Source organism: Gadus chalcogrammus, chromosome 6 (assembly GCF_026213295.1).
Source record: "Gadus chalcogrammus isolate NIFS_2021 chromosome 6, NIFS_Gcha_1.0, whole genome shotgun sequence".
Taxonomy (NCBI): Eukaryota; Metazoa; Chordata; class Actinopteri; order Gadiformes; family Gadidae; genus Gadus; species Gadus chalcogrammus.
Genome location: NC_079417.1, coordinates 2,707,815 through 2,721,949, shown reverse-complemented (window position 1 = coordinate 2,721,949; position 14,135 = coordinate 2,707,815). Strand labels below are relative to the sequence as shown.

Here is a 14,135-nt window from a genome sequence, read left to right as displayed (position 1 = left end):
CACAACTTTTTCCCTTTAACTTCATATTAAGGGTTAGGACTAAGAGTTAATGGGGGACGAGATCAGCAAATAAAGTCATTCAAATACCAACGGGATGTCCCCCGCTTGGCTACATTATGAAATAACTTATTTTTCTTTCAATGCAATAATCGGAATCGCGTTTGCTGTTTACGGCAACTAAGGAAACTTAGCTGCCGACCCCTGGGGCCGTATTCACAAAGGATCTTAGGGCTAAAAGTAGGTCCTAACTGGCGAATTTAGGAGTAACTCCTAAAAATAATGGGCGTGTCACTCTTAAATTTAGGACTCCTAACTTTTTTCACTAAGAGCAATTCACAAAGTATTTTAGGACTAAAAGTAGCACCTAAGTCTAGGAGAGCTTAAAAGTCCTCAAGAGGACTCCTAACTCAGTAAGACCTATTCACAAAGAATCGTAAAATGCCTGCGAGACGAAATGTTAGGGTATTCAATTTATTGTGGAGTTAATGCGCGATGCAATAACATCCCCGACTAACAGGAATAATCCGATTAGTCCCGAAATAAAATGTTATAAAAATTATAAATTATAAAAAAATATATATAACTTATAAAAAATAAAAATAATTGCGCCATCAAAAGACGAGGACGTGTTCGTCAATAGGAAGAAAGTGCATTCCATCAACACGCAGGTTGTTTTTGATGCAAGTTTTAACATAGCCTACTGGATGTTGTTGCAAAGTGGCCTGGATCTTCAGCTACCCATGATTCGCGCATTTTAATGGTGAGCGGTCTGAGGCAGCTTTTTGAGATATAGGAGTTGGGTGTCACTTGCTGGGTGACAGTGAATATCCATGCAAGACGTGGCTCTAGACACCCTACCTTAATCCACAACCGGGAGCACAGTTACAGTGTAACATGTAAGTGATTACGCAGATTACGCTTAGTCCTATGCGTAAAACACATCGTATTGGCTCTTTGCGAGCACACAAACATACACGAAATGTTGTGGAGAGAGGAATTGGGCAGATGAAACGTCGGTTTCATGTCCTCCACGGCGAAATACGCCTCACCCCAGAGAGGGCAAGCACAGTAATCACTGTATGTGCCATTCTACACAACCTTTGCAAGCGGAGGAACATTCCACAGCCAGACGTTGATGATGATGATGATGATGATGGCAATCAACATTACAAGGAATTTGGCCGTGTGGAACCGAGTGGACTGGCATTTAGGGATCACTTTGAAAACACATTTTAGGTAAACACCTTGGCACAAATCAGTCAACACTTGGGTAGTTCGTAACATTTATTTTCTTTTAGATTTTACGTATTTTTATTGTTTGCTTTCTCTCTCTCTTGAACGTGCAGGCTACAACGTCATTATCGTGGTCTGCACAAAATTGTCATCATGCGTGTATTCTGCTAACTGCACTATAACTACTTAATAGGAATTCATTTCTAGCCTAGGCTATTTCCTTGTTTTTCGGTGATTCAGTGGGCTCGTCTGAACAACCAATCACCGAACTGACCGCTTCTAAACTCGTGCACGAGAATTGACGTAATCCATAGCAACGGCGCGTCACTCTTAGTTCACTCTTTGTGATTTATCCTTAGTAAGAGTAGGTCTCAGCGGCTTTGTGAATAACTTTTAAGAAAAAACTCCTACGTAAAATGTTTTAGCGCGAGTTAGGAGCACTCCTAGCGGTAAGATAAAATGCTTTGTGAATACGGCCCCTGATGTAGAGCTTAAGTCAAATGTCATGTTGGACATTTACACACCTTGATCAGCTCTGTTTGATGCTGCTGTACGGACTGAGAACTGGTAACCTTTGACCTCTCGTGGGGTTGTCTGGGGAGAGAACACACACACACACACACACACACACACACACACACACACACACACACACACACACACACAGTAAACAAACACGAGGGTGGAGAGAGAGAGAGAGAGAGAGAGAGAGAGAGAGAGAGAGAATATTTTTCCTAACTTGTATGCATCAGTATCGGTGGAGTCTGATAACATTTAGCTGGTCTGTTTTCATCGTCTGTTAGAAACTCCTACCTCTCTTCTCTGCGTCCATCTTTAAAGTTAAGAGGATGACCCATGGACCAGTCACTCTTCATGGAGACACAGCTGGGTCCAGGGGAGTCTGCTCTCTCCTGCTGGACTCTTCTAGAAAAACAAGAACTTGGATTTATGGACGTTTGATAGATGGTCTATTTTTATAATCTCTGATGAATCCTCACATCTTCTCAATAGACTGATTTCCATCTTTAAAGTTTAAAGGAAGTTCCATAGAGTGGTCACTCTTCATGGAGACACAGCTGGGTACAGGGAAGTCTGCTCTCTCCTGCTGCTCTGGGCTTCAACACAACACACAAACAGCTGTTACTCAGACTAATGATGGAGTCATGATGTATCACTGCTGAGCTCTGAGATGGTCAACAGTCTCAGACAGAGGGATCCTCTTCTTACCTCTTAGCTTTGCTCTGGCGGCCATCTTCCCCAGACAGAGTGGTCCTAGATGTAGGACCCCCCTCCTCTCTCTCCTCATCCATAGTAGACTGGAGACCTGGACACAAACACAACTACATATTGTTTCTGTGGATTGTATTTCAGTACCAGACAGGAAATTACTGCAGAGAAGACAAACAAGCATAGTAAGGAGATCTTTCGAAACGTATCCACGCTGTCAGAAACAGCTCAGATCAAACCAGGACACAGACCTGGACCTTGAGTAAGAGCTGTCATTAATCAATCATTAACTAACTAAAGAGGATTACTGTTCTACCTGTACTCACACTCACTCACACACGCACGCACGCACGCACGCACAATCGTTAACTATGGGAGTATTTTAGGAGTACTTTAGAATATATTAATGCAGTTAGATTATATCACCAATAATCTTAAGAAAACATGACATTAAGCAAACTGTACCTTAGCCTCTCGGAGACTTCCAATCCTTCTCCTCCCTGATATACATAAACACAATATCACTATATTTTTCTAGATCTCATACACGCTATCATTATCTATGTCTAGATCTCATACACAGTCTATCACTGACTATGTCTAGGTCTCATATTATCATTATCAGGAAAAATGAATATTTCCCTTTTTACCTTGAATTATTTCCCAGAAAAGGTAAAGATAAAACACTATATAAATATTCAATGTTTTATAACTTAGGCTATACGAGTTATGATATATCCTCCAACACATGACTCCATACATGTATTTGTAGTGGAGAAAATGGGAACATTTGGTGAAATATTGGTATAGTCAATTTATAAAATCTGTTGCCACCTAGTTCATAATATGCAACTTTACTTACTCTTATGAATTGTAGTTTTTAATATTTATTAAATTGTTGAAGGGAGCCTGAGACTCTGGCATTTCATTGCTGTTGCTTTAATTCTTGTGAATATTAGTGATGGACTCAATGATTCGTTCCCTTGATTGAGGGATAATAATCACAATATGTCCACTTTAAGTACCTTAGGGACTCCAACTCACACCCTTGCCCATGAGTAGGCTTTAAAAAGGCATTGAAAGAGGTTTTTTTTAGATATCTAACTAGAACAAGGTTTAACAAAAGCTAACTAAAGGTCTGTAAATATCTAGATAGGTTTATATAGATACACGTAGTAATATATCTGAAATTAAGCGAGCACTGTGTGACTGTCGCACATTCCCAGTGCAGCACTCGGCGGCTATCTCCTGACGTCAGGGTAGCCCGGGTGTTCAGCCCAATTGTAAAAAAACATTGGAGCGGCCTACAATCATAGCCCCCCTCACGCCCCTTCTATGTTTGAGAGAAGAGTATAGGAGGTTCACGTCACCAGATGTCAACTGAATTCATGACTTTAGGTGGACCCCACACAGATTCCCACACCAAACCATTGATGCAGTCACAGCCTTAGAGACCCGTGTGGGCTGTTTGACGAAGACGTATATTTTTGGCCTCATTTTTCCATCATTAGACCGTCTTCAAAACCATTATTCTCCTGCTTCAATGAACCCCATTAGGAAGGCGTCTCCAGCAAAAAAAAAACGGCAACGGACCATGCACAAGCCACAACCGTGTAGCACATAAGAATTTCATACATGCAATAGACGACCCTCCTCCAAATACACAAGATTTGAGTCGAGGCTCAGATCACATGTGCCTTAGGCCATGTGGTAGTATGTGGGTTGGTAGGTAACAGTATTGGGTTAGTTACTCAAAAACTAACCCAACACTTACTAGTTACTTCTGTAAATTGTAATGAGATTACTTTACCTTCCTGCCTTTGAAAAGTAACTTCACTACTTATTACTTTACTTTCCCGTTCCTTCATTTACTGTAGATACAAGGACAAACATCATAGCCCTATCATCACTTAGTGTTTATTGTATGAATCTATACAGTATATAAACCATATGAAAGAACAATATCCCTGTCTGCACAAAGAAATGCCTCACTGTAAAATCCAACAGGATTAAGTAGGCTATGGTGAGGTCAATCAGTAGCAACACACAAGTTTAAAAAAACACAGGCTTTGGGAAACATGAGAACAAAAATGAAGTGGTCAATGAAAAATATAAAAAGGTCACTTTATCCCATACAATTAAAAGAGAAGTGCACTTAACCGGAGGTCACACATGCTGTTACTTTATGTGGTCCAAAGGCTGAATGAACCTGATCTATTTCACAAGCTATGACATCGAAAGTGTGTCTTCCTCTCACCCTCTTGCAGGCAAGAGCAGCCTTCTCAAGTTTTAAAGTAATGCTGTCTATCCAGTGCACCGTCATTCCTAACTTAGGAGGGACGGTGCACTGGATAGACAGCATTACTTTAAAACTAGAGAAAAAAAAGTATCTTAGGAATCCTAAGTATCTTCAGTTGTTGGCGGACACATGATCCAGGAAGGACTCGAAAATAATTTTGAGCTTCGATTCCAGTCAGTATAACACTCGGAAAATGATTTCCTTTCGGATGTTGGCTTGCGAGTCGCGGGTATTCTATTTAGTATTTTTCTAAATCTGGGCGATTCAATAGTCGACAGGGGAAGCATGTCTTCTACAATGAACCCTGCAACCAGCCTGTCTTTCTGTTTCGCCTGCTTCTGCGCTCAAACACTTGAACACTCCTTCGCACAAGCAGCTACGTCACTCAAATCAATCGCTATGGCAACGTGCAGCCCGCATGCACACACCACAACGCATCAGGACTTTACCCGCAGGCAAACACGGCTTGGGTAACGCAGGAGACACGTTACTATAGTCTAGTAAAGTAGAGTAGTTACCGATATATTAAATGTAATGTGTTAATTTACTTCGTTACCAAAAAAGTAATATTGCTACTGTAACGCGTTACCCCCAACACTAATGGGTGAAGATACGTTGTGCTGAGGAGGGGGAAAGATCAGCCAACAATCCGCCCCTTGTCACCAGGCTACGTCGATTGTAATTAGTAGAGGAAGGATAGGATCAACGAGTAGTGTTAGCTCTAGCATGCCTGAATCCGGGGTCTGTGGGGGGGGCATCGAGAGGCTGGTCTGTGGGGAGGGCATCGAGAGGCTGGTCTGTGGGGGGGGCATCGAGAGGCTGGTCTGTGGGGAGGGCATCGAGAGGCTGGTCTGTGGGGGGGGCCTCGAGAGGCTGGTCTGTGGGGAGGGCATCGAGAGGCTGGTCTGTGGGGAGGGCATCGAGAGGCTGGTCTGTGGGGGGGGCATCGAGAGGCTGGTCTGTGGGGGGGGCATCGAGAGGCTGGTCTGTGGGGAGGGCATCGAGAGGCTGGTCTGTGGGGAGGGCATCGAGAGGCTGGTCTGTGGGGGGGGCATCGAGAGGCTGGTCTGTGGGGAGGGCATCGAGAGGCTGGTCTGTGGGGGGGGCATCGAGAGGCTGGTCTGTGGGGAGGGCATCGAGAGGCTGGTCTCAGGGCTGCTGCCCTCCCAGACCAAGGTCGTCTTCATTGACCGAGCCTTCGCTCCTGGGCCCTTTAGAGGGGATTTGCACCGACACGTTATGGGCGTTCTGCGTGACCTCGAGGGATCCATGGCCTGTGGCATCCTTGCAAGACTTGTGGGGGGGGGCTTGTCAGTCTATGAGAGCAGACACCAATCACAGGCCTCGTCTCATCATTCGATGAGAGCAGCCACCAATCACAGGCCTCCTCTCATTAGTCTATGAGAGCAGCCACCAATCACTGGCCTCCTTTCACAAGCGGTTCACTTATGGTTATATTTTACTGCCTTTGCCCCTCTGGAATTCAACAGTGGCTGTCCAAACGAATGTAGTAGGGGTGGCACAGGGGGGGGGGGGGGATTTCCATCATCTTCGTATGCATTAAAAATAACAAATACACCACAGTGCCATTGTGGAGAACCTGATCAGACAGCGAGTGACCAATTGCAAATCACGGTAAGAGTATGATATCACGCTCAACAGAGGATACAACCCTGGAATGAATTGTAACTTTCTAACTTTGGTATGGTTAACTGGAAAGTGTTTAAGCCTTCTCGTCTTCATTCCAATCCTTTCTGGAAACCCCCTAGGTGTTAATGTATTCAAGAGAACCTCGGGCCTTAAACGATTACCAAGAAAGGGTGTGTCTGATGACTCACCTGCTGAGAATGGCCAGGTAACAGGCTGAGCCGGCCTGGTGAGGGAGGGAAAGACAAAGGACACTCGTTTTATCTCTTGACAAGCACTTGTTGTGGACATGTTTCAGCTCACTTAAAGTATGTAGGGATAAAAGTATCTCTAGGCCAAAATAAATGTTGGAATTCTATATGAACGGGCAACAGTATTCATGTTGTAGTATTGCAGTGTAGTAGCAGGTAATGTCGCCAATAGGTTAACCTGCTGGTGATCAGGGCTTAAAAGGTGATTTGGTTTGCTAAATCTCCAGTGCAATACATTACTCTTGACAGTAAAAATTACATCTGTGATACCTTTGCCACACATACCTTAGCCATACATCCTACCTTAGCCATACATCCTACCTTAACCACACACCTAGCTACACATCATCAGCCTACCTACACATACCTACCCACCTCCATGCAGTCCTGCTCTTACCTTTGGACAATAAAGCCTATAAACTTGGAACTCTGACTGGACATTCCCAAAACCTCCTCTTCAACTACTAACCCTAACGATTTTGTAATCTACTTATCCAAATGTTACCCTCAATTGTAATATAACCCAGAATACTAAGGTTATCTTGTAATATACGTTCTGTGTTCATATATCCGGGACCCAGAGTACTAAAGCTAGTATACATGTAATGTGTATGCAGGGTCTTCTTCTCTAACTTTATCTAAACTGAACACACATTAGCTTGCCCAGAATATGAGGCTATAAATTATACCAATGACATAACTTTACTCACTTGGTTCATGTGTAGCTCATCGGTCCACTGACACAACAGTTCTCCTGACTGCCAAAGATCCCTCTTGGCTTTCCAACTGAATCGATTTAAAATGACCAAGAATCTGTCGATGCACCGATTCAAACGTTGCAAATCGGTTGAGTGAAGCTTTAGCCTGCAATGTCAACAAATTTCATCCCGTTTCGATACGGATCCATAAAATGAAACTAAAGGAATTGGGCTCGGGGTGTGTTTGCGTATATTTGCGCGCGCGCCCAGCATCTTGGAAGCAGGTAAAGGCGCGTTCACGGTCCTGTTGACAACGAGACGGCTCGCCAGTGCTTACGCGTGTTCCCGACAGCGTTCATGTGCACTGCGTTGGGAATCTAAAAGTTCTTCACAGCAGGTTTTTTTTATCCGGTAAAGAAAAGTCAGAACTAAACAGAACATAGTAGCATCAGTTTCAAGTTTGAACGCGTTTATTTCCTAGGAGCCTATCACCTATCCTTTTATTTATGAGAAGCACATACAGTATTGCCACTGTATGATCCGGGTTCAGGGTCTGTGTGACACATCAATCATGAATCTATCAAATCTCCCCTCTCTGGAGGAACTGCACAACACCCGCTGCCTCAAGAAGGCTACCAAGATCTCCAGGGATCCAACCCACCACCCGGGTAACGAACACTTTGTGCTGCTGCGCTCAGGGAAACGGTTCAGGACTATGGCTGCACGGACAAACAGACTTATATCTTTCTACCCCAGGGCCATACAGGCGTTGAACGTTGCCAACACCTGACCTCGTACTATCACGCACACGCACACGCACATAACATGTGGCAGCGACTGGGGAACATTGTAATTCCCCACGAACCATCTATTTATTTATCTATTTATTTATATTTATTACATTAAATATTTATTTATTTTTCTAAGGACTTGTGTAGGTAATCTTTTTTGGTTGAATGTTTTTTCAAGTCATTCAACTGCACTTTAACTCAGTTTAGGTTAGATTTATATTAGATGTGTCAGTTTTAGTTAGATTTATATTAGATGTTAGATTTATATTAGATGTTAGATTTATATTAGATGTATCAGTTTCAGTTATATATATATACAGTGTCTTTTTTTATCAGACTGTATATATTGTTAATGTATGTTCCTTGTCCTCTCTTTTTCTTTAAGCACCAGGGGGGAGCTCTCCCAAATTTCGATTTACCTGGACCTGTACCTGCACTTTGACAATAAAGATAATTAATTCGTCCATTCATTATATACACACCAGACACACACATTATGTACACAAACAAAAAAAAACCCACACATCGTTCATTAATCTATAAACACACACACACACACACACACACATGCACAGACATTTGTACACAGACATACACACACACACACACACTCACACACTCATCGTTCATGGACCTAAACACACAGCAGGTCAGTGCCGGTGGTAAGCAGCGGGTAACATCAGTGTCTCTCGTGGTTCATCTCTCAGCCCTCTCTGTGTTCAGCTGGGCTGCTGAGCGTCAGATTAGAGGGGGCCGCTTGGGTCTGGGGGGTCCTCACAGTCCTGACGTTGTGGAGGACCAGCTGTTAGGGGGACGTTTGAATACCTGTGAACCCATGGACATACCTGTAGAGCATCGGGTTGTTGAGCAGCAGCTGTTGGTGCTCTGAGGGGTCAACCCGCTCAGTGCTTGCATTTTAGTGGGATTCTGAAAGGTTCAGCATAAACCATGAAAGGACTTTTGAGATCTTCCTTTGGGCTTAGCTGGTTGTACAAATATTTACGTTCTATTGTACAAATGTGTTTTCAATGTTGATTGAAGATACATTATTTTACTACAATATTTGAAATATTTTCAACATCGTAATAAAGGAATTTGATATCAGTTTTAATTTTGCCATGCCTGACATGGAACGATGATTTAAAGCAGATTTAACAACATAATCATAAATTATTTTAAGGGTTATATGGGAAAGTGTAAACATTTTCATGAGGTGAATGACTGAAGATCTTTGTGTTCTGTTGGGAAAAACAAGTCAACATGTTCAGTTATTGAAGATACCTGTTTTATATTTGTAATTGTTCATATACAACTCAGTGGATCAACTCAACGTTCTCGTGTGTTCAGATGATTCTTCCAGTTGGTTCAATTTTTAATCCTCCAAGTCTTCCTCCAACACAACAGTGGAGTCTCCATTCACCCCTTCATCAGTGTGGAGGGAGGACATTACCACACATACAACAGTGAGGTCTCCATTCACCCCTTCATCAGTGTGGAGGGAGGACATTACCACACACACAACAGTGGATGGAGGCTCCATCCACTGTTGTGTCCTCTCCAAACACTGATGAAGGGGTGAATGGAGGCTCCATCATGGAGCCTCCGTTAACCACTTCATCAGTGTTTGGAGAGGATATTACCACACACACAACAGCGGAGTCTGACTTTTTAAACAACACACGCATGCACAAAAACTAAAAGTAAGTCATCTGGTGAGAAATATACACACACATCCTTACATACACACACACATTACAGGGTAACAATTATGTTTAGTTAGTGAGAAGCTTCTACCGCTAACCCTCCGACGTGTTTCAGGACAGGGGTTTAGCTGATCTAAATCATTTGTAGTTCAAGTTATGCGAGGCCGCACCATCAGTGACGGATGCAGGGCCGGCGATTGGAATAGGTGACCTGGGCGACTGCCTAGGGGGCGACAAATATGTTGGGGCGCCCTCTAGTGGCACCCTTAATTAATTAATTAAATTTAATTTAATTAAACAAGCGAAATAAAACATGTTGATTTAACATGTTCCCAAATGGAACGGACAAGGGGGGGAACGGGGATCCAGAGAGAGAGAGAGAGCGAGAGAGAGTGAGGCAGGGGGAGAGAGAGAGAGAGAGACAGACAGACAGACAGACAGACAGACAGACAGACAGACAGACAGACAGACAGACAGACAGACAGACAGACAGACAGACAGACAGACAGACAGACAGACAGACAGACAGAGGGAAAGAGAGAGAGAGCATTATCTCCTTTCCATAATGTAACCCTAACCCTGTAGGACTGTGAATGAGGATGCAGGATGCAGATGTTCTTCCAGATGTTCCTGCTGTGGAAGAGGTCATGGTAGGACAGGCGTGGCCGGCTGCAGCCGCTGGTCTCCAGGTCCAGCTCTCAGGAACATCACAACGGCCAACGGTCAGCAGACTGAGCAGTCACCTGCTTCTCCAACTCTCAGAACCCACAGAACCCTCTCTCCTCCTCCTCCTCCTCCTCCTCCTCCTCCTCCTCCTCCTCCATCTCTCCTCCTCCTCCTCCTCCTCCTCCTCCTCCATCTCTCCTCCTCCTCCTCTCCTCTCCTACTCCTCCTCCTCCATCTCTCCTCCTCTTCCTCCTCCTCCTCCTCCTCCTCCTCCTCCTCTCCTCTCCTACTCCTCCTCCTCCATCTCTCCTCCTCTTCCTCCTCCTCCTCCTCCTCCTCCTCCCTCCTCCTCCTCCTCCTCCATCTCTCCTCCTCCTCCTCCTCCTCCATCTCTCCTCCTCCTCCTTGTCCATCTCTCCTCCTCCTCCTCCTCCTCCTCCTCCTCCTCCTCCTCCTCCTCCTCCCTGATGAAGACCTACCTGTGAGGCTCTCGTCGTCCCGGTTCTCTCGGCTGGAGCCTCTCCTCCCGCTGAAGGAGCTCGTGTCCTCGGATCGGCCGGCAAGCAGCAGCCAGCGGGGAGACTCAGGGAACACCCCGGGAACCCTGAAACACAGGGGGGGGGGGGGGGGGGGGGGGGGGAACTAGGGACCAGGAACCCTGAAACACAGGGGGGGAGGAACTAGGGACCAGGAACCCTGAAACACAGGGGGGGGGGGGGGGAACTAGGGACCAGGAACCCTGAAACACAGGGGGGGGGGGGGGGGGACTAGGGACCAGGAACCCTGAAACACAGGGGGGGGGACGAGAAACCTCCGGGTTTTGGATGCAGAACTGGATTTGGGCTATTTCAGGAAGACGGTGACAGCCAACCAATCAGCAGAGAGTCTTGATGATGATTACTAATGACCATACAGATCGCTACATTCTTGCAAAAGTGTCATTCATTCCTGCTAAATTCCGTTGAAAAAAAGTGGTAGGAATGTGTTTAACCATTTGGTATTTCCATTTGTCTGGCAACATCTTTCTGACGACTTTTCCTGTCTCCAAATGTCGTCACTGCATGATGCAAACTGTGTTTTAATTATCAGGACTTGGTTTGCATGACTTTCTATGACTCCTACTATTTGACGAGTGACGGTGGAGTGACTCAGAAACAGGTCATTAAGGAGCGCAAGGCATTGTGGGTATCGTGCTCAAGGATATTTGACAGCACACCAGGTGTGAGTGTGATTAGCCTTACAAGCCGTTTTGAAATTCTGCCCCTTATGACATCATAAGTGGGCGTGTCGCCAGAGGGTGGGGGGGGGGGTTGTCCTGCCGTACGGCCAGACCGCCCACGTGCCACGTGTTCCTGATAAGAGACAAAGAGAGTCACTGGGGCTGTTTCAGACATCAGCACCTCAGACTAGCGCCGCCACTAGCGCTGCACGCCAAGCGGGCGTGTCCATCTAGATGTGTGCTGATAGATCAGTCTACCAGCCTACCCAGTGGACTGCAGCAAACGTTGCTCATCTATCCAGCACAGATCTAGGTGGACACGCCCACTTGTGATGTCATAAGGGGGAGAACGGCTTGTAACGGCTAATCACGCTCACACCTGGTGGCATGTCATGGGACCTTTAACCGCTCCATAATTTTGTATGGCTGTCTGTTCCTAGGCGATCAGGAGAATCGATCATGTACATAACTGCTCCTGCTGGGACTTCTTCTCAGAGTGCATGGGGGTGAGTGATGACACAACCAGAAATTATCATAATTATTATATTAGGAAGACATGGGAAAATGACATCAAGGCAAAATTACTCATGTTTGGTTTTTAGAAGTCTTCAGTAGGACGCTGTCATCACAGAGAACAGGGTAGTACTCACTGTTTACTTCACCTCTATTCATTCGGCTTTAATACTGCAACTTTGGTTTCTTCAGACACATGTCATTAACGAGGTACGAGGTATGGGCGAGGGGCATCTCGCTCAAAGGCTGTGGACAAAGGGAATTGAACCCTCTTCCTTTTGGCTGGGAGTTTACAATTACAATTAGGGCATTTAGCAGACGCCTTTATCCAAAGCGACTTACATCGGTTAATACACACATTGACACACCGACGGCAGAGTCAACCACGCAAGGTGACAGCCAGCTCGTCAGGAGCAGTCAGGGTTAAGTGTCTTGCTCAGGGGCACATCAACACTCTTCCCCGAGCCTTTTCGTGTATGTAATTCACGAAAAGGTATGTAACAATATGAATATTTTGCCTGGGGGACAGGCCCTCGGTGAAACATTTATGAGTATATGCTACACGTGAAACTCCCACACGTGAAAGATGGCGCAATTTGATTGGTTATTAAATTGTTAATTATATCACAGTCCAAGCGTTTCATTAAATTAAAAGGAGCGCAGGCTAATGGGGGGGGGGGGGGCAGCGGGTGCACCCACCAGGGGAGGGGGGGCTGCTCCGCCTAGTCAGCCCGACCTCGAGGCTAATTGAGACTCAACCTTCTCTCCATTCATCCTCAACCTCGCGCTGACTTTATGGTCCATCCGACCGCCTTTCACGAGGATTAACAGGAGCGCCGCGCTGGACGGTCTGAGTCATCCTGGGCTCGTTTGGTGCAGAGGAACTACGCGCTTTTATTTTGAAAGCTGTTTGAGTGTGATGAGGACTATAACGTCTGAATTCGTAGCCGGGCTGGAGCGGAGAAATATGGAAGGAAATGGTTTTGGTAGGGGGTAAAATCTTGTGAGTTGACTCCCAAAATAAATTAATAAATCATAAAAGGAATACTCTCCAAGCGACAGCAGAAAGATCCGCGAGGCAGACTGACTCTGTTTATTTTTTTTGGATGGCGAGTTGACATGCTGGCATTAAATCATCCTGATGGAGCATGTTATCCACTTGACCTCAGCAAGATGGAGGCTCTGTGTGGCCTAGCCGTGCAGTGCTAGTGGCGGCGCTGGGCTGAAGGGCTGATGTCTGAAACAGCCCCAGCGACTCTCTTTGACTCTTATCAGGAACACGCGGGCGGTCTGGCCGTACGGCAGGACACCAGCACCCCCCCCCCAATGGCTGTATTCACATGTACCCCCCAACTGTAATTGGGGCAGGGGGGGGGGGGGTATAGGCTGGTGAAGGGATTGCTGTTAAACTATGACTTTTTGTCAAAAATAGGTCTGGCACAAAGCATGTTAACAGACGTATTTGCTTTGTTTTTCAGTCTGATAGCCGATATTCTAAACCTCTCATCAACCAACTGACGTTAGCGCTTGCTATAAATGTTAGCGTCAGAACGTCGGTTGGCTAACTCACAGGCAGCTGAAATTTAGATTGAAGACGGGCACAGATCCGAAAAAACACAAACTTGTCCCCCTCAATATTAATGATTTCTTAATAAATGAAAGCACAAATTAAATGGAAGCAGACTCCACTTTTGAGATAATTCACCCATTAACACCTTTAAAGGTTTGGTATATACTGTATGTATCCTGAACAGTGGTCTGAACCGTTTGTTACAGCAGATAATTTGATACGCGTTGCTGGTATTCATGATTCCCCTCCAGAAATACTCCATGTTTGTGGTCCCATCCCCCCTTTAAGTTGTAAAGAGACCCCTACCATAGGTGCTGG

The 14,135-nt window shown here is 45.3% G+C and overlaps 2 protein-coding genes across 9 annotated transcripts in view; both read right to left on the bottom strand.

Annotated features, from left to right (window-relative positions):
• LOC130384484 (NACHT, LRR and PYD domains-containing protein 12-like) overlaps positions 1 to 14,135 on the bottom strand; it is a 76,194-nt gene that overhangs the window by 11,482 nt on the left and 50,577 nt on the right. For 3 of the 8 annotated variants that reach the window (XM_056592706.1, XM_056592699.1, XM_056592705.1), the window contains exons 1-6: positions 7,368 to 7,587; positions 6,598 to 6,632; positions 2,461 to 2,557; positions 2,232 to 2,348; positions 2,047 to 2,157; positions 1,758 to 1,827 (exon numbers count right to left, since the gene is read on the bottom strand). In XM_056592706.1, coding sequence (XP_056448681.1) covers positions 1,758 to 1,827; positions 2,047 to 2,157; positions 2,232 to 2,348; positions 2,461 to 2,543 — 381 coding nt within the window. In that variant the 5' untranslated portion in view covers positions 2,544 to 2,557; positions 6,598 to 6,632; positions 7,368 to 7,587. Of the gene's footprint in view, positions 1 to 1,757; positions 1,828 to 2,046; positions 2,158 to 2,231; positions 2,349 to 2,460; positions 2,653 to 2,925; positions 2,961 to 6,597; positions 6,633 to 7,367; positions 7,588 to 14,135 lie in introns of those variants that run through there. The other 5 variants (XM_056592700.1, XM_056592703.1, XM_056592701.1 and 2 more) reach the window with 5 other exon arrangements.
• LOC130384238 (NACHT, LRR and PYD domains-containing protein 12-like) overlaps positions 10,022 to 14,135 on the bottom strand; it is a 32,548-nt gene continuing 28,434 nt past the window's right edge. The window contains exons 18-20 of the mRNA XM_056592346.1: positions 10,995 to 11,119; positions 10,428 to 10,546; positions 10,022 to 10,072 (exon numbers count right to left, since the gene is read on the bottom strand). Of these exons, the coding sequence (XP_056448321.1) occupies positions 10,022 to 10,072; positions 10,428 to 10,546; positions 10,995 to 11,119 (295 nt within the window). The remainder of the gene's footprint in view (positions 10,073 to 10,427; positions 10,547 to 10,994; positions 11,120 to 14,135) is intronic.